Genomic DNA, 27,277 nt, shown 5'->3' on the forward strand with positions numbered 1-27,277 from the left:
CATTTAATTATCATCAATCTACAGAGGTGAAGTCTCTTATGTAACCTAGCAAATACCTCTGACTCACAGAACATGGGGTAAGTTAAGCACAAGATGGACCCTGAAAGCACCAAAGCACAGCACAGAAGAGCACCGCAGGCCACCAGGGAGGTATTATGGGGCCATTTTGTTTCCTAAGATGACTTCACCATACATTGCCCCAAAGCATTATATTTTATCATCTTCATATCTTCACATTCACCAAATGTACTTCATGTTCCTTGGCAGTAAATACATTTTGCATACTCTGCCTGGCTTTTACTATATATCAGATCCACTTATAATAAAAGTAGCTACTAACAGCATTTTCACTGTTTAGCCCTGATAGATACTTGTATTTTTGTTTTGTTTTGTTTTTGATAAGATAGCAAAGCAATATACTTTGATAGATCAGTGTCACAAAAATATTTCAAATACAATTAGGGGACCAAGAGAAAACAGATATATGCTGATGACATAGAACATAATCTCTAGCCAAGTAATGGGAAATATGTCTCAGAGAGGTCATTGGCTTATATTATTAATTAAAATAATAATTAAAACCTTTTGCTTAATATGTTCCTGGCAGTATGCCAAGTATATTATGTGAATTTAATTATCATAATATTGCAGTATGCCTAGCATATAGCAAATGGTAGGACCTCAATAAATATTTGTTGAATAAATGTACTAAGGTATTATTTTTATTTCTATTTTACAATGATTAAAATAAGGTGAATTTTTAAGCTTCGCCTAAGGTCACATAACTATTAATTAGTAGACCTGGTTTGCAAGTCCAAACTTGGTTACAACATAGCATAGTGTAGTGGTTCAGAGAGGAAACTTTGGAGCCAGTCAGACCACCTAGTTTTGAATACTAGCTTTGCCACTTACTACCTGTGTGAACTTGAGGTAGTTATTTAACCCCTTGTCCCTTAGTGCTCTCATCCATAAAATAGAATAGTTCCAGCCTCCCAAGTTTATTGGGAGGGTTAAATGAGATCACACATGTAAAGCACTTAGAACTGTGGTACTCTACATGTATAGCTATTACTGTTTGGTAGAGACTTACATTACATGCCAATAGAGTTTCTACTTCTCAAAATAATTTCCATAAGTTATCTTATATAATAACATCCTTAGAAGATAGGTGATAATAATTACAATTAATATAAGTCAGGTTGTGTATTTCTTCCTTGTCTGAAATGCTTGGGAACAGAAGTGTTTCGGATTTCAGATTTTCTTGGATTTTGGAATATTTGCATTATACTTACCAGTTCAACATCCCTAATTTGGAAATCCGATATCTGAAATGCTCCAAAGAGCATTTCCTTTGAGTACACATCAGCACTCAAAAAGTTTGAATTTTGAGCATTTCAGAGTTTGGATTTCCAGATTAGGAATGCTCACTTGGTATCACTTAATCCTCACAATAACCCATTTTATAGATTATAAGAATCAGGCTCAGAAAGATTAAATGAATTGCTCAATATCACACAGCAAGCCAGTAGCAATGCTAGCCCCCACTGGAAGAAGGTAGAATGAAAGATGAAAGATGACTAACACATAGTGTCTACTCTTAAAATCAGGAAGGAGTAGAGGGAAAACAGATAGGAAAACTAACTCAAGGCAGAATGAAGCCAAGTGCTAAAAGGGAGGCAGCTTACGTGCTGAGGAAAACCAGAGGAAGAACTGATGAATTCTGTCTGACGGTAGTATGTTTGCTGAGACTCCAATCCAGGGGCCCAAAGCAGGTCAGGCACTTTCGTGGTTTTGGAACATACTGAGTTCACTTGAAGTCAGAAAAGTTTGCAGGTTTGAGAGTAGCAACACAGAAAGAAGTGGGCCAAATAAAATTTCGAAAAATGCCTAGACATTCATGGCTACTCCCACACATTTTTGGGTATGGGAGAGAAACAGTGACCTTCATTTCAAGGGACAAATGAAGCATTCATTACCAAGGATAATGTGAAGAATGTAATTATTCTAAAGAAAGTTCCCTATCTGCACAGTTTGAGAGGATTCAGAACATGTATCTTCCTCCCTTTTTCTTCAGTTTTGCTACTTTGGAGCCCAGTGATCAATTTCTTTTGGGGTTAGCCCTCTCATTTTAAGGCCAAAGGTTGGGAAATCTCTCTCTTTCTCTCCTCTCTCTCAAGGCTTACACTGTTACAGCAAGTTCTTGTCAATCAGTGAGATAATGGTGCAGCAAAGAGGTATTTCTGTCTCCTCTGTCTGATTTTGGTGCCTTAGAAACTAGAAATTAAAAATTTCATCCCGGCCAGGCGCGGTGGCTCATGCCTGTAATCCTAGCACTCTGGGAGGCCAAGGCGGGTGGATTGTTTGAGCTCAGGAGTTCGAGACCAGCCTGAGCAAGAGCAAGACCCCATCTCTACTAAAAATAGAAAGAAATTATATGGACAGCTAAAAATATATATAGAAAAAATTAGCTGGGCATGGTGGCGCATGCCTGTAGTCCCAGCTACTCGGGAGGCTGAGGCAGTAGAATCGCTTAAGCCCAGGAGTTTGAGGTTGCTGTGAGCTAGGCTGATGCCACGGCACTCACTCTAGCCCGGGTAACAAAGCGAGACTCTGTCTCAAAAAAAAAAAAAAATTCATCCCATTTTTGGATGGAGCGTAGCAAAGCACTACAGGAAACTTTGATGAAGTAGATATCCGTGAATCACTACGAATAAACCATTTTCAGACAATCTTCCCTATCTGTAGGCTGGCCTTATTTCTCGTTCAGTCCCCAAGACCAGATCTTATATACTATTAGGTCAATTACTAGACAAGTTTGAGTGTTCAAAAGCTCTAGGAGTCATTATGATAGACTAAAATTCTCAGCTCTAATATATGTTAGGTATAACCTAAACCAGATTTTCTGAGATTCTTCAAGCTCATTCTCCTAAATTTGAATAAAAACTAAGTGAATCTCTAGTAATTGAGGAAACAGACATTTAAACACATAGCATTTTGCTCAACATTAGGGTGGGGAACAAAAATTATAAAATATTAGAAAAGAAGGATACAAATTCCCAAATCACCTAAAGATCTCACTGGAGAGATAAATGTCACATTAAATAACTGCCTAACAATGCAAACAGAATGCAAGTAGATATATAAATGTATGGTTAGTGCTACAGGACCTCAGATTAAGGCAAGAGCAACTTGAACCAAAGATGTGAAGGAAATCTTCCTGGAGAAAGTTAGATTTGTGCTGAGGCTTTATGAATAAATGGACTAGAGTAAAGGATTTATTTGGGGTAGTGAATAGCAGTAACTCTGCCCTCTCCACCGTTATACTGTAGTATTCTGGATGTCATTCCCTCCCATTTCCTAGCACACTGCCTGTACACAGAATGAACAAATAAAATGGCATTCAAGGCTTTCCATGACTGAATCCCATTTTATCAATCCAGCCTTGCCACTACTCATCCATCCATTCATTCAAAACATCTTTATTTTACACCTCAATGCTTTAGGCACTGTGGTTGGTATGGAGCATCCAGAGAAAAGTAAGACCCATTTTCTGTCCTTATGGGGTTTAGACAGACAAGGATACCACAATTCTAAAACAATATGATAATTACTCTAAGAGGTATGCATAGGGTATTGAGGAAACCCGGAGCAGGAGGAGGGAATTAGATCAAGGAAAGTTGGTAAACTTTCCTTGAAGTTGCTATGCACAAACCATTTCCAGACAGTATCTTCCTTGTTCCTGTAGGCTGGTCTTCTTTCTGGCTCAGTTCCCAAGATCAGATCTTATATAATATTGGGTCAACACTTAGACAAGTGTGAGAGTTTTAAAGCTCTAGGATTCATTAAGACAGACTAAATTCTCAGATCTAATATATCTCAGATATAATCCTCAAACCAGTTAAAGTATAGTAGTTTTCTTGGCTGGATTAATATAGTAGCCATGTAAGGAGAGACTGCAGGATGGGGTTTAATCAGGAGGCTACTGCAATAATCTAATAAAATGAATAAAAATTCCTATTTATGGTAGAAATAGAAAAGAGTAGATGAATGTTTAGACAAGTCAGCAGCCCATGGGTTTCCAATTGCATGTTATATTCAACCTTAAGATACAGTATTTGAACATTAGTGATGATTACGGAGGCAATCCTGAATTTCAACAGATTCTTATAATTATTGATTTAACCAAAAACTAAAGCATAAATAAGAAGGAGGGATGAATGGAGGGATGAGTGACAGAAGTGGTGGTGGGGGCTGGAGGGTGGCCTGTTAGGAATAGGAACACCTCCCTTAAAGATTACATTCAACGTCTACCTAAGTCTGCCGTGAATAGTCTGCTATGTCTACATAGAACAAGATCTAATCCATACAGCATGAGTCACCAGACTGTTCCCTAAATTCAATCAATTCAATGAGTACTTACTGAGCATCAATCATATTCCAGCACACAACTAGATTTCTGTAAAGTACACCATAGATATATATTTTTTAAAGTTAGTTTCTATCCTTCAACAACTTACTATCTTCTCAGGGTATCAAAATATCTAATAATATGTAACACATTAGAAAAAAATATTACTAGAAAATAAGTGCCAAAGGTATGATAAAGACAAAACTGGCCTTTTAATTTCTTAAACAACAGGAAGCATATTTCAACCTCAGGGCACTGGCACAGGATTTTCCCTTTCCCCTCTCCTTCTCAATTCTGCCTGGCTCCTACTCATCCTTCAGGTCTCAGCTGGAATGTCAGTTCCTCAGAGAGGCCTGCCCTGCTTTCCTGTTGTGAAATAATAAGAAATATAGATATTGGTCTCTGGCCCCAGTCCCTGGCATAGAGCTCCTAAAACCCTTGTAATTTCCTGTGTGATTCTAGGTTCTAGGACAATCTTTCGTACTAATTGTTCTGCCCCAGTTTCTGACACAGAACCTTGGTGAAAGGAGCAGTCTTTTGATCTACTGAGGCAACTCTTGCCAGGCTCTTGGATAGGGGCTGGTCTCCATAAAGAGCAACCATGATTATAAGCTTGGAGCTTTCAGCCCCAACCTCCAGTCTACAGAGAGGGGAGGGGGCTGGAAATGGAGTTAATAATCAATCATGCCTACGTGATGAAGCCTCCATAAAAATCCCTTAACTATAGGGTTCAGAGTGCTTCTGGATTGGCAAACACACATCTGAACACCATAGGGTAGTGCACCTCAACTCCACGGGGACAGAAGCTCCTGCACTAGGGACCCTTTGAGACCTCTCTCTTTGTATCTCTTCATCTGGGTGTTCATCTGTATCCTTTACCATAATAAGCTGGCAATGTAAGTAAAGTGCTTCCCTGAGTTCTGTGAGCCATAGCCTAGCAAATTAGTGGAACCTGAGAAGGGGGTCATAGGATGCCTGATTCACAGCCCATCACCAGTCAGAAGCACAGGTCACAACCTGGGACTTGTGATTAGCATCTGGCGTGGAGGGCAGTCTTGAGGGATTGAACACTTAACTGGTGAAATCTGATGCTATCTCCTGGTAGACATTATCGGAATTGAATTGGATGATGCTCAGCTAGTGTCTGCCAGAGAATTGCTTGTTGTGTGGGGAAAACTCCCATACATCTGGCGTCAGAAGTATTGTGTTAACTGACTGAGTGGTACATGAGAATAGAAAAAAACTTTTCCCCCTCATTAATACCTATCTAAAGTAGCCCTTTTCTGTTTATTTTTTTCATAGCAATTTTCATCACCTTTAATTATCTGGTTTATTCACTTGTTTACTCCTTTAATGTTTGACTTCCCCACTAGACTATAAACTTTATGAAGGTAAGCATTATGGTGTTTTTGTTGTTGTTGGTGGTTTTTTCTTATGCCACTATATACTCAGCTTCTGGTACAGTAACTAGCATGAGGTAGATATTCAATAAATATTTGTTTGATAAATACATATTAGTTGAATAGTATGAACCAATATCATAGGAAAAAATTATCTTAAAATTAACTTCTAAAAAACTATGAAATAAGAAATTTCCTGAAAATCTCCAAGAACAGACTTTCAGAATGATGTTCTATGAACTGTAGGCTGAGGGTCATTTGTAATACAGCAAATACTTTCACCCACCTTCCTCTGACTCTATATCTTACTCTACATCTGACTCTGTATCTAGAATTACTCTAAAGAATAATTATAGCTTAGATACATGATAAACAGTAAAGATGGAAAATTTTAAAAAACAATTTTAATAATGTCCTATAGTTTAAGATAAGAACATCTGTTTGGCATATTAGGTCACTTAAGATATCTGCATGAGCATGCTGAGATGAAATCATTTGCAAATCATGCTTTTTCAAGTGTGGCTAAAGGAATCTCTATATTCATCTATTATAACTCATAAGCATTGACAATGTTCAAACATTGTATAACATGAAAATGTAAACACAGGAAAGGATTAGCATTCACTGATTTACAGATGACTCACGCTATCGGCTTAACTATTTTCTTTAGATTTTTCATAATTATGGTAGGTTTCATGTACTGAAATATATTTAATATATAATATTATTGATACTGAAGGCACAAAATAGTGTATAATCATTACCCTAGAAAAGAAACACATTCCAATTATTTCTTTTGAATTCTAGATATATTGTATTGAATATTAGACAGATTGTACCTAACCTTGAATGTATAATAGCAAATGAAATAAAGAGAATCTATTTGTTATATGTCTCTGTTTAGGAAAATCTCACAAAGCATTTTGTTTGGCAAAGCTATTTGAAATAACTCAAAGATAGAAATGTTTCTAGGCTACAGCAAGATGAATTCCATCTGTTTGGATTTTGATCTACCACTAAATTTTGGATTTATGGAGAGCCTCATTTTTATATTTAACACAGAAACTAAATTTTAACTTAGAAACTGAGTTCTACATGGCCTGACACATGTAAAAATTATGTGAAAATAAGTTAAAGTTGTTGTTATGGTGTGAATGTTTGTGTCCTCCACAAAATTCACTTATTGAAATTTCAACCCTCAGGTATTAGGAGGTAGGGCCTTTGAGTGGTGATTAGGTGATGAGGGTGAAGCCCTCATGAATGGGATTAGCGCCCTTATAAAATAAACCTGAGAGAGTTAGGTAACACTCTCCACCATGGGAGGACACAGCGAGCTATGAACTAGAAAGAGGGCCTTCACCAGACACTGAATTTGCCTTGATCTTTTATTTCCCAGCCTTCAGAACTGTAAGAAATAAAGTTCTGTTGTTTGTAAGCTACCCAGTTTATGATATTTTGTTACAGTAGCCCAAACAACTAAGACACTTAACACATAGAGACAACAGATGGTTTCAACACCCAGGTGTGAATCCTGGGAAAATCTAGTGGAAGCCCCAGTTAAGAACACTTCTGTAGCATAATAATCCTGTAGTCTTCCGGCTTAATTGGTTCTGGACTCCCTCTAGTGGTTCAACCTTTTGGTGCTTTAATTGGTGCTCTTCAATTCATAGAATTACCATTTTAGGTCAGATTAAAAGGAAATCAGCAAAAGAACCGCACAACTCCCATTAGAATGCTTTTCTACAAGGAGAAGATTATGTCATTGAATGGTATGATAAATGTGGATGTTCAGATGGCTGAAATAATAGTGTTGCAAATGATCTGACAGTATAGGAATGGATTTTACTGGCTGACTGGAAAAGACAGTTATAGTTTTGCCGAATAAGTGGATAAGAGCCAAAGTCCCAGTAACAGAATTTCTTATTGCTTTCATTTGACCTAAGGTGAGGACTAAATCTTTTAGAGGGAGGATAAAGTGAATATTTCCTGGTATATGGATCCTACAAGGTCCAAGGATTCTAGTCTGACCTTGTATAAAAATCAACCTCAACCCAAAGCAACATGTTTCCTTCACATCATATTCCTAATATAGCCTCTACCTCTGTTTTAAACCAATGCAGAAAAATTTAAGATTGATTTAACTTTATCTGCCTCCTGTTGGCTTTGGTTATGCCCCTTGGCTGTATCTTTCACATGACCATACTCAAAACATGAGGAGGAAGACTCTTAAATTCACTCCATTAAACCTTCACCTCTTGGCCAGTTTTGCACTGTAGATATACATAAATCTACTAACTCTTTTATATGACAGCCTTTTACATATTTAAGACAGTTACCATGTCCTCGTTAAGTCTTCTTTCCTTTTCTTAGATCCTCAAAGCTTCTTGGAACTGGAATAAAAGGAACTTCATGAGGTACAGGCATCATAATAGAATAACTTGATAGGCATTTTACACCTGCAGGGGGCAGTCAACATAATGGCTTTTGTATTTCAGAAAATGCAAAATTTATTGAAAAGTGTGAAAACCAAAGACAACAGAAGCCAATGAGATTAAGAGAAAAGAAAATAGTAAGTAGAGGGTGACTTACCCATTTTAGGACCTCCTCCTGCTATTTCTTGATTCCTAAATTGTGCCAGCACTGGAACTGGAAAAGTACGGTAGAGGCTAGATAAGTTACTGTGGAATCAACAAGTCTGTCATGTCTGCCATGAAGTTTGGATAGAATGGGACCAAGAATTGGCATTGGTCTTAAGATCCCAGATCCGACAGTACTTTCCACTGAGAGGATATTGCTATAATATTGCTGTAATTGATTATTTGCATAGATAGAAAAAAAATCTCCCAACAACTTAAGCACCTTATCTGAAATATCAGTTTTGTTATCCCACATATTTGGGTTGCAGTGAAGATGGGAAAAACAGAGGTAGGAAGATGTGAGTAGAACAAAAAGGCGGCATATTTTCTTGCCTGTGACTATCTGTAGTTCTTTTTAATGAGAGCTAAAACGGATAGGAAATGTATTCTAGCTGATAAAAAGGAAAGAGGAATTCCTGTGGGGAAGGGAAAGGTGGAAAAATAATAGCAGGCAATTGTCTCAGTTATATAGACAGGTATCACCTCTAATACAGAACTTAGTACTACTGTGCCCCAAATAGTAAGCACTTATCGTATGAATGGAAATAGGGGTGATTAGGATGTTGCCAAAGAATAATTAAAAGAGTAAGTCAAGAATCAGAACAAAGTACCACTGGTGAGCTACAAATACATCAGATAGCCAAGTTTTCCTTCTTTTCCCTCTCTAAGGGATTTTAAATGTCACATTGTGCCTTTTCATAGGAAAGACCTCAAACAGTTTGGAACCCCGGTTATCAAAGGTGCCAAGGCTGTATTAGCAGTTACTCCATGTCACCTAAGACATCTGCACCAGAGAAAATACTGTGCCCATGGGCCAGTCGTGGTTTCTACACAAAATAGCAAAGTCCCTAGGCTGATATTCCAACAGCGGCAGTGACGCTCCAGTTCGAAGGCCAGGAAAACAGTGTGCAATGCCCGTGACTTCCAAAGTATAGGTAAACACCAAGATATATGCCTAATGACCTAGTGAAGTTAGCTTACGCTGCCTCCCAGACACTTGTAACGAAGACCATCTCCATTAAGCTCTGAAGTGAGGGACTCGATTTCAGCAAAGCAGACACCAGAACTGCCCGGAGGACCAGAACGTCTCCTAACCTCGGATTGGCCCTTTCGGCCGTCGCTCAGCCACTAGCAACCAAGAGTCTTTCCTGACGCATGCGCACCACCTGCTTCCGGTTCGGGAGCGCAGTGTTCCGCTCTTTCCAGGCCGGGTGGGTTTCCTGCCCCACTTTGCTCTGCCTGGTTTTCTGTGTGCAATGGGTCCGGACTCGGGTACTTCTCCGGAAGGGTCGCTCTTAAAGTTGCTACCCTTAGAAGCTAGAGACCGAGGCACCCAGCGCTGCCGCCTGGGCCCGGCCGCCCTCCGCAACTTGGGCGCGCACTTGGGCTCGCCGGTGAAAATCTCGCTGCCCGACGGTGGCTCCTGCCTCTGCACTGCCTGGCCTCGGCGGGACGGAGCGGACGGCTTTGTGCAGCTGGACCCGCAGTGCGCGAGCCCCGGGGCGGCAGTGGGGGCCCCGGGGAGTCTCAGCGTGAGCCGCCTCCTGCTGGTGCCCTGTCCACCCCTGCGGCGCCTCACCGTGTGGCCAGTGTTGCGAGAGCGGGCGGGCGCGCCTGGTGCCCCGAATCCCGCTGTGGTGCTGGAGGCGGTGCAGGAGCTACTGAGGAACCGGCCGATCTCCCTGGGCCACGTGGTGGCCGCTCCGCCGGGCGCCCCCGGCCCGGTGGCCGCCCTGCACATCGTCGGCGGGACGCCCAACCCCGATCCCGCCGGGCTGGTCACCCCTCGCACCTGCATCGGCTTCAGCGAGGAGCCTCCGTCTGAAACGCGGCCGCTGCCCGAGGTGCCCCTGGGGGGTCTTTCGGAGGCAGCCGATTCGCTGCGGGAGCTCCTCTGCCTGCCACTCCGCTACCCCCGCGCCCTGGCCACGCTGGGGTTAGCGGTGCCCCGCGGGGTGCTCCTGGCGGGCCCCCCCGGAGTAGGCAAGACCCAGCTGGTGCGGGCCGTGGCCCGGGAGGCGGGCGCGCAGCTGCTGGCAGTAAGTGCTTCCGCGCTGCAGGGCACTCGGCCTGGGGAGACCGAGGAGAACGTGCGGCGGGTCTTCCAGCGCGCCCAGGAGCTGGCCGGCCGCGGGCCCAGCCTCCTCTTCCTGGATGAGGTGGACGCCTTGTGTCCCCGGCGGGGCGGTCCACACCGAGCCCCCGAGAGCCGCGTGGTGGCTCAGGTGTTGACGCTGCTGGACGGCATCAGTGGGGACCGCGAGGTAGTGGTTGTGGGAGCCACCAACCGGCCAGACGCGCTGGACCCAGCGCTACGCAGACCCGGAAGATTTGACCGAGAGGTGAATAGGCCTGGCGGGTTAGCCCCTTGTCCCTGGAACCGCGGCCTCTCTGGCCCTGGTTGGCTGCTCCGAGTCTTTTACCTCTTAGGTTTGGGAGTCGATGAGGCTCTTTGTAATGCAAAGAACACATTCCCTGCCCTTGTATGATCTGTGAGCCAGGACCTGTTTTCTATTTTTTTTTGTGCGCAGAGTCAAATTATTCTGGGAAGCAGGATGGCCATTAAAGATTAGTTTTGTTGTGCAAGTCCTGAAGATGTGTACTGTAATCAATAATGTTAATTCTTTTTTTTTTTTTAGAGACAGAGTGTCACTTTGTTGCCCTGGCTAGAGTGAGTGCCGTGGCGTCAGCCTGGGCTTAAGCGATCCTACTGCCTCAGCCTCCCGAGTAGCTGGGACTATAGGCATGCGCCACTATGCCCGGCTAATTTTTTCTGTAGATATTTTAGTTGGCCAGCTAATTTCTTTCTATTTTTAGTAGAGACGGGGGTCTCGCTCTTGCTGAGGCTGGTCTCGAACTCCTGACCTTGAGCGATCCACCCGCCTCGGCCTCCCAGAGTGCTAGGATTAATAATGTTAATTCTTAAGAGAACTAGTTCTGCTACAAGCATATTAAACTCATAATAAGATTTGGAATGAAAATTTAAAAGGGTAGCCTCAAGAAGTGTTGAAATAAAAAGGCAGAAAGCAGGAAAGAACTAAATCAAAGCAGGCATTAACTTCTGGATTTACTCATTCCTTCTCAAGACACCAACATCCTATCCACAATGGAGAAAGTATCCACAACTGCTCCCTGAGTTGCTAGGAAGGTTGAATATTCAAAGCTGTCCTGTTTTATAAGTTTTGGTCCTAAATTGACTCTTGATTTCTAAAGAATAGTTTGAAATTTAGTGACTAAGTGATATTTGGATTTTGTGATAGGATTCTAAAGAGAGATGATAATTGCACACCTTTAGTTTAATCTGTTCAGGACTTGAGTGGATTTCTTCCTTGCACCATCTAGTCTGAATAAGCTCCTTAAGGGCAGGGACCTAGATTGTATGGTTTACGATTTTATCCCTGGCTCCAAGAACTTAGTAGGTTCTTAAAAATAACAAAAACTTGTTAAATGACATAGAAATTTTAATTTTAAACTATAAATTTTTCTTGGCTTTGCATATAGGTTGTCATTGGAACTCCCACACTTAAACAAAGAAAGGCAATTCTGCAAGTGATTACCTCAAAGATGCCCATCTCCAGTGGTGTTGATTTGGGCCTTCTTGCAGAAATGACAATTGGCTATGTTGGCGCTGACCTTACAGCACTCTGTAGAGAGGCTGCCATGCACGCACTCCTTCATAGTGAGAAGGTAAGTATTAATTTATGAACATTTGTGTTAATCTTTTTATTAATGCAACATTAATTTTTGGGTTAAAAAAGTGGTAAGTACATTTTCTTGAAACATTTGATAGTTTCTACAGCTGTTAACATTTTACATCTCAATACAATATATGGTTGAAGGTGAGGATAAAATGTTGGGTCCTCCAAGATTACTGAGTGAATTTTCCCCTACTCCCATAGTAACTCCCCGGTGCTGAAGCCCAGAATAGCCAAGAAAGACACTGTGGCCCCAGAAGAATCAAACATTTCTTTTTAACTTCGAATTTTTTAAATTTTTGAAGCAACTTCAGACTTAGAAACTGCAAAAATAATACAAAGAATTTTTGTATACCCTTCACCCAGATTCTCCAAATGTAACATTTTGCCATGTGTGCTTTATCATTCTGTATTCATGTGTATGTATTTATATACATATAAATATTTTATGAAACATTGGAGAATATACTGCAGCCACGATGCCCCTTTACCCTTGGAAAGTTAAGTGTATAGTTTCTAAAAACAAGGACTTTAACCACAGTACAGTGATTTAACTGAGGAAATTAACACCAACACAATACTTTTACCTAAACAGACCTTAATCTAGAACCATCCTTCTTTTATTTTAAGAGTATAGTTATTCTGTAGAATATTCCTCAGTTTAGGTTTGACTGATGTTTCCTCATAGGTCAATTCAGGTTTTGGATTTTTGGCAGGAATATCACAGAAATGGTCCTGTGTTTTTTTCATTGCATCTGTGAGGTAGCACTTGATATCTCTTTGTCCTGTCACTGCTGAAGTTAACTTTTATGTCTTGGATAGGTGGTGTCTGAGATTTCTCCATTGTCAAGATATAATTTTTCCCTTTGTTATTAATAATAAGCATCTTGTGGGAGAAATAAACTTTAATAAGAAGAAGATTGGGCACCTGGAATTTTATTGAAATTTGTCTTTGATATTGAGGCCTATAATTCATGACTACCTTTCTTAACAATATTTAAGATATTAGCTTAAATATAATACTTTTAATTATCATTGATTGGGAATCTAGTCATTTTGTATATATAATAAATAATCCTGAATCTCTAAACCCTTTCAGAAAAAAATTAATTTCAGCAGTTTGAGAATTCTGGGACAAAATTTTCAATCTGGTTGTGACATCAAAATTGTTTTATCTTAAACTACAGAAGGGTGATTTATCATCCTAAAATTTGAAAAACCTTTGTACTTAAATAACCCTCCTCAATTTCTTTTCCTTTATTGCTACTCTTACACTGAAGGTGGGGAGGAGTTATTTGATCTAAGTCCTTATATTGTGTGTTTAGAACCAAAACTGCTTAAAGTTTTTTAAGTCCCACGTGTAAAGGTGTGAGAATATATGTCTTGAGGGAGAGGATGAGAGTGCCAGGGGATGGGAGGGGAGATTTACATTTAGGATTTCCTCTGCTTTGAAGTTTCAGGTCTGGCTTAGGTGGACCAGTCAGCTGCTGTCATCCTAGGGTGGAGCCCACTGCTACTTCAGGAGGGGCCTGCCCAGGTGTAGTTACCACAGGTGATGGCTGAGTTCAGAAACAACCCAGGGGAAGTGGAAGGAAGAAGGGACAGAGACATCTGGGAAGGTACTGACTCCATCTTTTTTTACTTTCCCCCACCAGGCAGCCGAGGGGCTGCTGCTGCCTCCATCTATGCCAGGGCAGACGTAAAACATTAAAGTTTGTTAAACTTTTTGTGATGTATTCCTATTAAAAAATTAGAAATGTTTAGCACTTACATAACACATGTGGAGAGAAGAGAGAATTTATATGTCCGAAAAGGTTATGAGAATCAAGTGAAATAATGTGTACACACAAGTGATCTTGAACTATAAATGGGATTTTTGAATATTAGTTGGTGTTATCTAAAAAAGCTATTTTTAAAAATTACATACTAGTGTTCTTTGTGAGAAATTACACAAGATAGAAAACAAGAAAGAAAGTAAGAATTGCCTGAAACCTCACCTCCCAGAGATTACAATTGTTAAATTTGGGGGAATGCTGTTCAGAATAGCTCTGTACATATATATCCACTTAACACAATTTTACATAAGTGGGATGAAATAGTTTATTATTGAAAATGGGAATTTGTGGACAACTAAATGTTCAGAATTTTATAAGAGGACAAATACTTTAATAAATATAATACAGATATTACAAATAGAAATGTAAGGACTTTTTAACTAACAAAAAATTTGCTTCACTAGAATAATCAAGGAAATTGCAAGGAGTCTCCAAAATGTAATCTTAGAATGAAGATGACCTTTCTAGGCATAACAGAGAACCAAATAGCCAAAAAGGAAATTATTTGCTAATTTGACAATTTGGAGATGGCAAAACAATACTGTAAGTAAAGTCAAGAGTAGGAAAAATACTTTTAGCCCAGTTTCCGTGAGGTAGAAAAAACTTTTACAAATCATTAAGGCCAACAATCCAACAGAAAATAGGTAATAAGATATGAACAGGTAGTTGACAATGACAGTAATACCAATAAACATGAAAAATCTTTAACCTTAATTTCTTTTAAAATTACTCTTTTGAGTTTTTTTAACTTTGTATTATGAAAAATTTTTTCTAATTGCTTTAAATTGCATTTATTTGAGTAATAGTAAAGTATAACTTTTAAAAAGTATATATTGGCTCTTTATTTTTTCTTTTGTGAATTTTCTTTTTTTATTTTGAAATAATTTTAAACTTACAGAGAAATTGCAAGAGCGTTACAGAGAACTTCCACTAAACACTTTATCCAAATCACTAATTTTTAACATTTTGCCAAATTAGTTTTATCATTTTCTCTCTCTCTGCCCCTTTCTGTCCTTTTCTTCCTCTCCCCTACCCCTACCCCCTGTGTATATATGCACATACTATTTATGGGGACCATTTAAGAGTGGATTGCATATGTCACGACCCTTTATTTCTTAGCAATTTAGTGTCTGTTTGCTAAGAACAAGGATGTTCCCATATGTAACCACAGTATGGTCATATTTAGTCATTATATTCAGGAAATTTAACATTGATACAAAATGTCCTAAAATCTATAGTTCATATTCCTATTTTGGTAATTGTCCCAATCTTTTTAGCATTTTTTTTCTCTAGTACAGGATCTAATCCGGGATAATGGATTGCATTTAGTTTTTAGTCTTTTTAAATCTTGAACACTTTTCTTGTCTGAGACATTTGACATTGTCATAACTGAATGCAAGTCAGGTTCAGGTTATGATACGACGTAAGCAACATTGTATTGGTAAGACTGTTACATGTGGAGTCACAAGATGTCCATTAGCTCCCCATTGATGATGCTAATTTTGATCAACCAGTCAAGGCAGTGTCCAGTTTCTCCATTATGTAGCAACTGTTTTTCCTTTTGCCACTAAAAACAAATCTGTGGGGAGATATTTTGGGATATCCTGGTCCTCATCAAACTTTGACTTACCTATATGTAGCATCCAATTCTTGCGCAAAACAACCTTTACCGTGATGGTTGCAAAAGTGATTTTCTAATTCCATCATTCTCCCTACCTTACTCTGAATTGAAGAAATCAACACAATAGTCAGTACCATTTCTTCCTGTCACGTTGTCAGAAATTTAAGAGTTTGATAACATCCAGTAGTGAAGAGGTACGGGAAGAACAGGAGTTCCATACTATTAGATGAGAGTAAGTTGATGCAACTTCTTTTGAGGACAGTTTGGTAATAGCTGTTAAAATTGTACATGTGCATATTCTTAAACCCAATAATTCTACTTTGAAGAAATTATTGTATAAAATACCTGAACATGAGCACAAGGACTTTCAGTTGCAACATTGTTTTTAATGACAAAAGACTGGGAATGACCTAATGTTTGTTAGAAAGATGTAGTTATGGTACATTTTTCAATGCAGTTATAAAAAACAATGACATAGAACTATATTAGTTGACATGAAAATATTTCTAAGATAAGTGAAAAAAGAAAAGTACAGATTGATATGTATAGTATGGTCCCTTTTATATATCTGTTTTAAAAGATATAGATACGTATATTGCCATAAAATATATTGGAAGAATATATAAGAAACTTGACATCCACTAAGGATGAATACTGGTAGTACTTGGCAGGGAGACGTTTCATTTTTTGTACTATGTGTATAAATGTCTTTTATAATGATAAAATAGATTTACAAATTCAAAAGAGGATTTTGTTGAATGAGGTACCTTCTTGGAAAAACAAAAGAGGATTTTGTTTTTAAAAAAGTAATAGCTTATGTGCCACAAAAAAGGCCCACCTGACTTTTTGATTTTCCTTTTTTGGGTGTATTTCTTCAGAATCAGGACAATCCTATGATTGATGAAACAGACTTCCTTGAATCTTTTAAAAAGATTCAACCCTCATCATTTCGGAGTGTCATTGGACTGATAGATATCAAGCCTGTTGGCTGGGAGCAGATTGGTGGCCTTGAAGATGTAAAACTGAAGTTGAAACAGGTAAAACAGATAATCTGCTTAAGCTAGTAGAATATTACAGATTAATAGTCTGTGTATTTATGATGAAAACCTACCTTGCTGAAACTGCTCTTGCTGCTATCATTAGCAATTCTAACATCTAAATGCAGTGATCACTTTTCAGTCCTTATTTAACTGGACTTCTATAGATATCAAAACTTTTTCATACTTTCCCACCTCAACCTTCTTTTTTCTTTGTTTTTTTGTTTTAAAGATTGTATAATGTAGGACAGAGGCCAACAGATTTTCTGTAGAGACCCAAGTAGTAAATGTTTGAAGCTTTGTGGGGCATGCAGCCTCTGTTGCAGCTGCTCAGCTCTGTCACTGTAGCGCAAAAGCAGCTGTAGACAATACGTAAATTAGTAATTGTATTCTGATAACATTTTATTTGGGGCACTGAAATCATATCATTTTCACATGTCAGAAAATATTATTCTTTCGACCTTTTTTTTAAGCATTTAAAAATGTGAAAACCATCCTTATTTGGTGGGCTATACAAATACATGTGGCAGGCCTTGGTTTGCCCTGGACCTCTGATCTAGAAGACAATAAATGGACACAATGCAGGGACTGGTAAAAGCACAAAGGTGCAGTGAACAGTCATTGTGGCCCTGAGATAGAAACACACTAGATGTTTGGGAAATAGTCACCTGTGGAGAGTTAGCTACGCTCCCAGCAAAAGTTCGGATCTCTCAGACAGGGGTTGTTGCAAAGGAGGGAAAAATAGTAGGAAACAGAAATAAAAATAATACACAGAGGCAAAAATATAGTTTATAAAGAAGAGATTTATGAAGACAGATAAGGAGGGTGCCCGGAAGATTGGAAGATTGCATCTCTTCCCGCCCAGATGCAACCAAGACTGAACTATTACACAGATAGTTATAATGTACAAAGTTTTGGTTGCCAGGGGTAACAGGGTTTACATAATAACGAGTAGTTTGGTTTAGGGTCAAAGTCTTCTAAAAGGCTTCTCCAGATCCTTTAACTAACTCTATCTAGGTGAACAAAGGGTTATACAATCTTCTTAGGGCAAACTTCTAAGCTTTATGATAAGGCTATTACTTTAGCAAAAACAGAAACATCTTGGCTATGGTTATTGTGTAACAGAGATTTCAGAAGTCAAGCATGAGCTGTCCCTTATGCCAACCGCATGGTTCCGTCTGGGCCCAGCTGGGGCAGCATATCTTATTGATCAGCTTTCATCTCTGATCTGCTCTCATCTCCTGCCCCGGCCTGTCTTTGTTGATCAGCTCTGCTTCCTGTGGCTCTAGGGAAAACCTGCTTTGTCTTTCAAAGCAGGTGAGAGCCACAGGCTTGGACTGCAGTGTCACCTTGGAATGCAGCTGCTACTAACCATTGAGACAAGGCGAGGCAGCTTTTGATATGCGAACTAACACGTTTACATTTTCCTTTTAGGGCAAAGCCTTGCAAGACTCCTGAAATCATTTCTGTCTCTAAAAATATAGGGGCATTTCTATAAATCAATATTTCTTAGGCTCAACAGACGCCATGGAAGTTGTGTGGTGCACTCTCTACATCCTCTCACCTACGTTGCAGGTTCAGAAATTGATTTTGCCAATTCACCTACCTGTGATCTTGCCCTAAGGAACTAGGTTTCATAAGTATCAATTATAATTTATTCATCTTAACTAGGAGCTATGTCTCCAGTGAACCCTAGAATCCTTGAGTCCATGGATAAGAGCACTTATAATATACACTAATATTTTTATGCATCGTCTCATTTAATCTTCACAAGATGCGTGAGAGAAATTAGCTACACCTTCCTGTTGGAAACACTCAGTTTCCTTAGCTTTGAGATGTTAAGCTCTCCCTCCTTTCTGAGCATTCTTCTCCTCTCCCTTAAATGTTAGTGCTCCAAGAAGCTTCTGGAAGTCCTCTTATTGCAGGACTGTGTTCTTAATGTTTGTGTTCAAGATCTTCTTGATGTCAAGGGCTTCACCTGTCCCCTGAAAACTGTTGACTGAAAAATGTATATATCTAGAGTAGACATTTCTTCTGATCATAAGAACTACTTAGCTGCCTGCCTACTGGATAACCCCAGGGATCTCAAACTCAGCTAGTCAATTCCACCCCTGCCAACTGGATTCCCACCCTCAGTGAATCCAGCCAGCCCCTCCCATTCCCTAAGTCAAACAGTTTTGTCCATCTCTGTATATATTCCTTCTCCTTGTAATACCCTTTTCAGGCCTGGTTGTTAGTTTACAACATTTATTGAGTGCCTACTTTGAGCAGGTATCATTCTAGTTGGGAATTTAGAGGTGAATTTTGGTTACATTCTAGCAAAGCAGAATGACAAACCCAACATGGAAAAATAAGAGTAATGAATTAAAAAGTGTTGCAAAATATGGGCAGTAACATAGTGACTAGGACGAGGGGATTCTATTTTAACCAAGTCCTCTCCAAGGAAATGACATTTGAGCTGAGACCTGAATGATGAATAGCCACACAAAAATTTTGGGGGAAGGTTCAGGCAGAGAACAGCAAGGAAAAGCCCTGAGATAGAAACAAACTAGATGTTTGGGAAATAGTCAGATTATATAAGGCTTTGTAAGCTGTGGTGAGTAAGGAATTTGGATTTGGATCTTATTCTAATTCTAATGGGAAATCATGGAAGGATTTTAAGCAGGAATTGATGTGAGCTGACTTAGGTTATAAGATCTCTGGCTGCTGTGTGGAGAATGGACTGCATTTCCAGCTCATAATGGGTGGCTGAGCTTTTTTTGAATCAACAAATTAATTTACTGAATTATTTAACATTTTATTGTTACACTAAATGATTCTTCTTTTTGTATACTTACAGAGCATTGAGTGGCCTCTGAAATACCCTTGGGAGTTTGCTAGGATGGGCCTGACACAACCAAAGGGAATTCTCCTCTATGGGCCCCCTGGATGTGCTAAAACCACCCTGGTGAGGGCCCTGGCCACAAGCTGTCATTGCTCTTTCGTTTCAGTGAGTGGAGCTGATCTCTTTTCGCCTTTTGTTGGAGATTCAGAAAAAGTCTTATCTCAGGTTTGTTTTTTTATTTCCCCATGTGTTTAAGTTTACTTTTGAATTTTTATTTCATGCCTTATGGATAAACCTTATTTTTAAAAATATTACTAGTTTTTCTTCTGATTATAAAAGTTATGGATGTTTATGTATAGAAAATTTAGAAAATGCAGGAAAGTGTAAGAAATCTTCTATAATCCTTCTACCTACTGTTAACATTTGGTTGAATTTCTTTTCCTTTTTTTTTTTAAACATAATCAAAGGCAGGTTTTATATATCTATAGCTTTATCCTACTTTTTAAACTTAACATGATCAGTTTTGAAATTCCATAATAAATATTCTTTGAAAATAATGATTTTTGTAACTCCTACATAATACCATTGCTCCTTGTTTTGTTTATTCATTCTCTAATTCTTAGACATTTAGAATCTTAAGTTATAAATAGTAATGCAGAGAACATAAATTCACGTGACCAATGTATAACATACAGCTTTTTAATATTTTTTTTCCTAACAAGATATTTCGACAAGCAAGAGCAAATACTCCAGCAATTGTGTTTTTGGATGAAATTGATTCAATCTTGGGAGCTCGGTCAATCAGCAAAACAGGATGTGATGTTCAAGAGCGAGTTCTTTCTGTTCTCCTCAATGAATTAGATGGTGTTGGACTTAAGACAATAGAGAGAAGAGGAAGTAAATCAAATCAGCAGGGTAAATACAAGGAGCTGAAAAAAATGAAGAGGTATTTATTAGCCAGAATGCACCAAAAATCCAGGCCAGCATTAAATAGAAAGCATATGTGCTGTAGCTTTTCCTATGCCTGACTTAATGTCACAGAAAGATTTGTATAATTTCAATTTGACTCTGTTGAGATTTTTACAAAGCTAGTCAAATTTGTGATTTGGCCAGGAAAGGTGAGATAAATTTTATAATAAATTATCTTAGATATATATGAATGTGAATTGTATTTTGCCTCAGTATGGCCAGGCATGGTGGCTCATGCCTGTAATCCTAGCACTTTGGGAGGCCGAGGCAGGAGGATTGCTTGAGGCCAGGAGTTCGAGATCAGCCTGAACAACAGAGTGAGACCCCATCTCTACAAAAGATAGGAAAATTAGCTGAGTGTGGTGCCATGTGCCAGTAGTCCCAGCTACTTGGGAGGCTGAGGCAGGAGGATCGCTTGAGCCTAAGAGTTTGAGGTTGTAGTGAGCTTTGATGATGCCACTGCACTCTAACCCAGGCAACAGAATGAGACCCTGTCTCAAAAGAAAAAAAAAGAATGAGAAATACAATTTTACTTATTGCTAATGGAAAAGGGAGTTTATTCTTATTTCTATATCCTGAAGAACCACTGTTCATCCTTTTTTAAAAATTTTATTTGTAAAACAAAACATTATAATTTCCAATAATTTTAATAGTTGAAAACTTTAATTTTCTTGAGGAATGGGTTTCCTTGGTTTTAATGAAGCTAAAATGACCTTCAGAGGTCCTCTTCCTCTCATTCTGAGTCTCTTCTCCAGATAAAGTTTGGTATCCTTGGCAATTTTTTTTTCTTTTATTCCTCTCTTCTTAATTGTTTCCCATTTTTAAAATTGTCACATGGAAGGAGAATCTTACAGCTCCTTAGGAACATATCATACTAGAATTAGAAGGGACCCACGAGATTATTTAATTAAGTCATCTGATAATGCAGGAATTCCTTCTACAGTATCTAGCAGGTATTCACGCAGCCTCTGCAAAAATACTTGCAAATACAGGGAACTCACTACTGTGAGGGATTATGTCACTGGAGAGTTGCTCTGATTATTCAATTCAACAAATGATTTTGAGTGCTTAGTGTGTGTAAGGCTTTGCCCTGTCTGCTTTTAGACATTTTTTTATCCAGGATTGTTGTACTTGCAACTTAGATTAATTGCCATTATTTCTGCCTCTGGAAAGAAAAATAAATAAAAAGTAAACTAAATCTCCCTCTTTAGGGATGTATTAGCCAAGACTTTTCATAGCCATACATCTCTGCCTGTTAGTTATATGCGTCTGTTTTCAAGTAGTCCGTTTAAGTTGCAGGTCACCAGATAGGCATTCTTTGCTATGGAGTAAGGCTTTTCATTGGTTCTCACATGAAGAAATGTCTCTCAGGATTAGCCACTTCCTTCACCATGCACACAAAGTAGCTCTTTGATTAATGATTTGTTTCTGGGATACCTTGATATCAAGAAGGTGGTCTGGAAAGGGGGTATAAGCATTCTGGTCCTAAGAAAAGGATATGCCTATTTAAAAATAAATGGACCTTCTGATTTATAACTTTAAAAAAAATTAATAACAACTTATTGACAGTAATTTGTTGCATGTTTTCCCTTAGAGTTTCAAGAAGTTTTTAGTCGAAATGTCATGATTGTTGCAGCAACAAATAGACCTGATGTGTTAGATGATGCCTTGTTACGACCTGGAAGATTAGATAAGATTATCTATATTCCACCTCCTGACCAAAAGGTAATCATTGTACACGTCTACTGTGTGTGAGCATTCTTAACAATACATCAGCGTCTGTGCTCTGAGGGGCTCAGCAGAATTGACCTCCAAACTGAATATAGGTTTATGTGGTGTCCTACTCATACTGGGTTATACATTCTTCCTTGCCTAGTGGTCCTTCATAAAATCAATTTTGATCTGCTTTTGCTAAATACTCTGGCTCTGTTTTCAGAGAAACAAGCCTAAAAGTAAGGTACTTATCTTTTTTTTTTTTTTTTTGGTCACCCAGGCTGGAATACAGTGGCATAATCATAGCTCACTGCAACCTCAAACTCTTGGGTTCAAGCAATCTTCCCACCTCAGCCTCCCAAAGTGCTGGGATAACAAGTGTGAACCACTGAGTCTGGCCTTGGTAGTTATTTTAGTGTTGTGGCAGACTCAAAATACTGAGTCTCTTGAGTTTACTCAACATTATCTTGCAACTAGAATGGAGGAACCCTAAACTGTTAAAAGGGGCTAAAAGGGTTAGGAGATTATCTGGGTCAGTATCCTTAATTTACAGTAGAGAAATTTGAGATTACAGAGTCAGTCAATCAGTAAATACTTTGCCCTTAACATCCAGAGCCCCTGACAGGGAGTGGTGAAAGACACAGGATGAATTTTTTTCCTTGCTTGAGCTTTTATCAAGTTTTGAAGGGACTGAAAAATAAATTTTAATGTCTATTATACTTTTAAATTGTGTCAGATAATTCATGTATTTGCTTCTTAAGTCATGTCTAATAGCACTATTTGTACCCAAAAGAGAGATTCATTTTATCTCTTAAAGAGATATGTTTACAGTTGGCTATTTTTAAAATTAATTATAAAAGTATTAAAATTTTTCATGATGTTATTTTTACCATATAGACCATTGGTGACTTAGTCTTCTAACCCTTTAGAAGCAAGATTTTTTTTGTTTCTCCTATACATATGCTTTTTCTGTAATGTAGCAGAAAAATACCATTGTGTCAAACATAAATATTATAAGATTATAAATATTTGTTATTTTGTTCCAGGGCAGGCTTTCTATTTTAAAAGTCTGCACAAAAACCATGCCAGTAGGGACTGATGTCTCCTTAGAAAACCTAGCAGAAGAAACCTGTTTTTTTTCTGGAGCTGATCTTAGAAACCTCTGCAAAGAAGTAAGTAATTAGTAAAGAAATCTAAGGTTTAAAACATTTCCTCATCTATTCAAATCTTGATTCAGCAGTATTTACTAAAAGACATCTATGTGTGACCTCTTCCTTTACAGCTTACAGTTGGATGAAGGGTACAGAGAGGCAAATCATAGTACTGAATTGGCAGTTGAAATACGTAGTGAGTTGTGCCCAGTCCAGGCTTGGCATGTCAGAGGCGGCTTTCTGACAGAGGGGCTGTGTAAACTGAAATTGGAAGTATGATTCGGGAGTTAGCTAAGATACAGAAGGGGGAATATTTGAGGCAGAGGGAATAAAATGTGCCAAGGATTAGAGGTAAGAGATGATGTGACATGATTAAATCTTAAAGTAGAAAATGGCAAGAAATAAAGCTGGAGGAAGTGAACAGTGTCCAGAGCACACAGGTCCTTGTAAGCCACTTTAAGGCAAAAGAAGCCATTATAGGTTTTTCCATTTCCATAAACTTTTACTAAATATAATACAACATTCACAAAAAGGCACAGATCATAAGGATACAGTTTCTTTCTTTCTTTTTTTTTGAGATAGGGTCTTTCTTTGTTGCCCTGGCTAGAGTGCCGTGGCATCAGCCTAGCTCACAGCAACCTCAACCTCAAACTCCTGGGCTCAAGCGATCCTCCTGCCTCAGCCTCCTGAGTAGCTGGGACTACAGGCACATGCCACCACCCTGGCTAATTTTTACTCCTGACCTCAAGCAGTCCTCCCACCTCAGCCTCCCAGAGTACTAGGATTACAGGCATGAGCCACCAGGCCCAGCCAAGGATACTGTTTCTTAAATTAACATAAAGTGTTCACACTTTCACAAGGACCACTCATGTCAAGAAATAGAACATTATCAACACCCCAAAATATTCCTTTGGACACTTTCCCAACCTCTGTCCCCTGCCTCCTTCCGAAAGGGACCCACTGTCCTAACTGGATATTAGTTTTGCCTGCTTTTGAACTTTTTATAAATGGAACCATATGGTATATATTATTTTCTGTCTGCTTCTTTAACTGAAGAAGAAATTCATCCATGGGTTTATGTGTAGCCGTAATTTGTTCGTTTCCATTGTTCTGTAACTTTGTAGTATATGAATATTCTATATCCATTCTTTTATTTTTGAAGATTTGTGTTTCTACGTTTTGGCTATTATGAATTATGCTGCTATGAATAATCTTATACGTGTCTGTTAGTCCTTGTGTGTATTTATGTCTACTATATGTATATAACTACAAGAATTGCTGGGTCATAGAGTGTAGTTTGATCTTTTCCTTTATGATCAGTGCTGGCTAAAGACTTTCCTATTCTGAGGTCAAGAAGATATTCTTTCATCTTTACAAATATATGTGTTCATAATGTGTATATTCTGCAGCTTGCTTTTGCTTTTTTCCCATTTAAGGCTAGAATGTTATATAGAAGAAACTATGGTCTACTAAGTGGATTTTTAATCACCTTGTTTAACTTTTTAACTTAATGTTTTTAGTGACATGAATATTGCAGTCCTATGAAGCGAGACTGAGATGTAGCATTCAGATTTAAAGTATTACCATGTATCATTAAAAAATGAAGCAAAGTAATTGTTTCTTATTGCTTATCTCTTACAGGCTGCCTTGCTGGCTCTGCAAGAAAATGGACTAGAAGCAACCGAAGTGAAACAAGAGCATTTTCTAAAATCACTCCAGACTGTAAAACCATCTTTAAGTCACAAGGACTTGACTTTATATGAAAACTTATTTAAGAAAGGATTTTCTAACTTAAAAGATATTTAAAAATTACACATTGTTCAGTTGTTCACATTAATTGAAATGTGAATTTGCTTGTAGTTTGCAACTTTACATTTTTAGAATTTGGGTGTATACTTCCTGTAAATAAAAAAACGTGTGCCTGATAAACTAAGGCTCATCTTATTTCTAAAAGGTATATTAAAATACTATGCTAAAGTACTTTAGGAAGAAAGTGTGTATGTGTTGATTTTGTTGTAAGGGTAGCTGTTTTTGGTTGATTGCTTTTTAACTGTGAAATTTCATACTTCAAGTTGTGAAAACAGTGCAAAGGCCTCTTGTACGCTCTAAGCCAGAGTCACCAATTTTTAACATTTTGCCACATTTGCTTTCTCTCTCTTCCCCTGGCCCACATGTACACATACACACCACACATTTTTCTCAACAATTTGAGAGTAGATTATATATATATATATCATACTCTACCTCCTTAGTACTTTAGTGTATTATATTTCTTACAAATAAGGTTATTTTCTTATATGACCACAATGCAGTTACCCAATTCAGGAAATTTAACATTAATACAATATTTTAACTTGCTGTCTAGTGAATTGCTGGCATCATCCCAATAATGTCCCGTATAGTAATTTTTCCCATTACAGGATGCAGTAATGGGAAAAATTATAACTAGTTGTCATGTCTTTTTAGCCTTTTTTTTTTTTTTTAACTTGAAACAGTGTTTCTTGACACTGGCATTTTTGAAGAGTACAGACCAATTATTTCATGGAATAATTCATTCCTGGATTTGTGTTTGATATTTTGTCATGACAGATGCAGGGAATGTATCACCAGCAGAACACTCCATGGTGGTGTTGTGTCCTTAGTATCACAGCTGGAGCACGTGATGTCTGCATGTTGTTGGTGATGTTAATTTTGATCACTTGTTTACAGTATTGTCTGGTTTCTCAACTGTATAGCTACTGTTTTTCCTTTTGTAATAATAAGTAAAAGTTTTTAAGGAGGTAGGTTATATGTAAATTCTATTTTCCTTTATTACAAAAGTAATTTAGATTACTAGAAAATACAGATAAACACAAAGAAGAAAACCCTTTGGTGTTTAACCTTCCTGTCTTTCATGTGTGTATAGATAATTTTTTAAAACTAAATACTACATAACTCTTTTTTCTCACCTAACAATATCTGGTAAATACAGTGCCATTGTTCACTCACAAAGTGCCATACTGGGATGTCCAGTGAATGAGACAGATGTGGCACAGACAGTCCAGCTGGGAACACAGCAGACAAATTATCAGTGAATTAATGACAGTGGTGAGAAGTGCTTCAAAAGAAGTATAGGGTATGATAAGAGCATAATGCATGAAATATATGAAGTCAAATGTTAAGCCGTTGTTAGAAGAAAGTTACCTATTTCTGACTGGAGCCAGTGCTATTGGGAATAATTAAGGGAAAGACCTGTCTAATTTATAGGTATAAGATGTAATTCCATTATAGTTATTCTAACAAACTGACCCTTGATTTTGAGTAATAGGAAAATACCTAGAAAACTTACTGGAATTCTGACTTCATCTTTATTGGTTATTAATCTTATAGAACAAGACAGCCATTATGCCTTTGCCATCCTAGACCTGATAAACCCTGACCTGAACCCCCTAACTCTGAAATCCAGCTATGGGCTCCTGTTCTTTCCTAGAAGAAATTTCTAGTGGTTAGGCTGGAAACTTAGCAACCATGCTTTTGTTCAGGCTGTGCTGATTTGCAAATGTCTTTTTAAATTGTAATTGCAGTTGGCAGTGTATATCTGTGGGTTCCATATTGGCGGATTCAACCAACCCTGGGTTGAAAATATTTGAAAAAGCAAATAATATAAAAAGCAATATAGTATAACAACTATTTACATAGTGTTTACATTGTATTAGGTATTACAAGTCATGTAGAGATGATTTAAAGTATATGGGAGGATATTATATAGGTTATTTGCAAATACTATGCCCACCATTTTATATTAGGGACTTGAGCATTTGTGGACTTTGGTATCCATGGGGGGTCCATGAATCAATTCCCCAAAGATACTGAGGGATGACTATACCTTCCCAACAGAACTTGGGAAGCCTCCTGAGAAGACCATGTGTCTCTTCTCAATGAAATGCTCAATAAATGGCAAAGTCAGATCAAGAATTTCTTTGTCCTCATTTGCCAGCAAATTTAAAAA

At 38.3% G+C, this 27,277-nt stretch overlaps 1 protein-coding gene and 1 long non-coding RNA gene across 5 annotated transcripts; one reads left to right on the plus strand and one right to left on the minus strand.

Annotated features, from left to right (window-relative positions):
* Window positions 1–4,613: 4,613 nt before the first annotated feature.
* On the minus strand, window positions 4,614–9,523 carry LOC123622189. 2 transcript variants are annotated; one of them, XR_006729436.1, is made up of 4 exons: window positions 9,426–9,523; window positions 8,398–8,454; window positions 8,145–8,198; window positions 4,614–4,774 (listed from the first exon to the last, which is right to left on the minus strand). It is a non-coding gene; the product is annotated as an uncharacterized LOC123622189 (long non-coding RNA). The 2 variants fall into 2 exon arrangements; XR_006729431.1 differs by having other exon boundaries at window positions 9,408–9,523.
* An 82-nt stretch (window positions 9,524–9,605) lies between these two features.
* Window positions 9,606–25,282, plus strand: SPATA5L1 (spermatogenesis associated 5 like 1). 3 transcript variants are annotated; one of them, XM_045528343.1, is made up of 8 exons: window positions 9,606–10,786; window positions 11,946–12,131; window positions 16,474–16,632; window positions 19,472–19,681; window positions 20,179–20,371; window positions 22,020–22,150; window positions 23,185–23,310; window positions 24,931–25,282. In XM_045528343.1, exons 1-8 carry the CDS (start codon window positions 9,701–9,703, stop codon window positions 25,093–25,095), a joined length of 2,256 nt encoding a protein of 751 aa, XP_045384299.1. In that variant the 5' UTR covers window positions 9,606–9,700; the 3' UTR covers window positions 25,096–25,282. The 3 variants fall into 3 exon arrangements, with proteins under 3 accessions (XP_045384299.1, XP_045384316.1, XP_045384308.1); XM_045528360.1 differs by having other exon boundaries at window positions 20,179–20,402; window positions 22,015–22,150; window positions 24,931–25,248; XM_045528352.1 differs by lacking the exons at window positions 23,185–23,310; window positions 24,931–25,282 and having other exon boundaries at window positions 20,179–20,402; window positions 22,020–22,151.
* Window positions 25,283–27,277: the final 1,995 nt, after the last annotated feature.

The sequence above is a fragment of the Lemur catta genome, chromosome 1 (genome assembly GCF_020740605.2).
Source record: "Lemur catta isolate mLemCat1 chromosome 1, mLemCat1.pri, whole genome shotgun sequence".
NCBI classification, from domain to species: Eukaryota; Metazoa; Chordata; class Mammalia; order Primates; family Lemuridae; genus Lemur; species Lemur catta.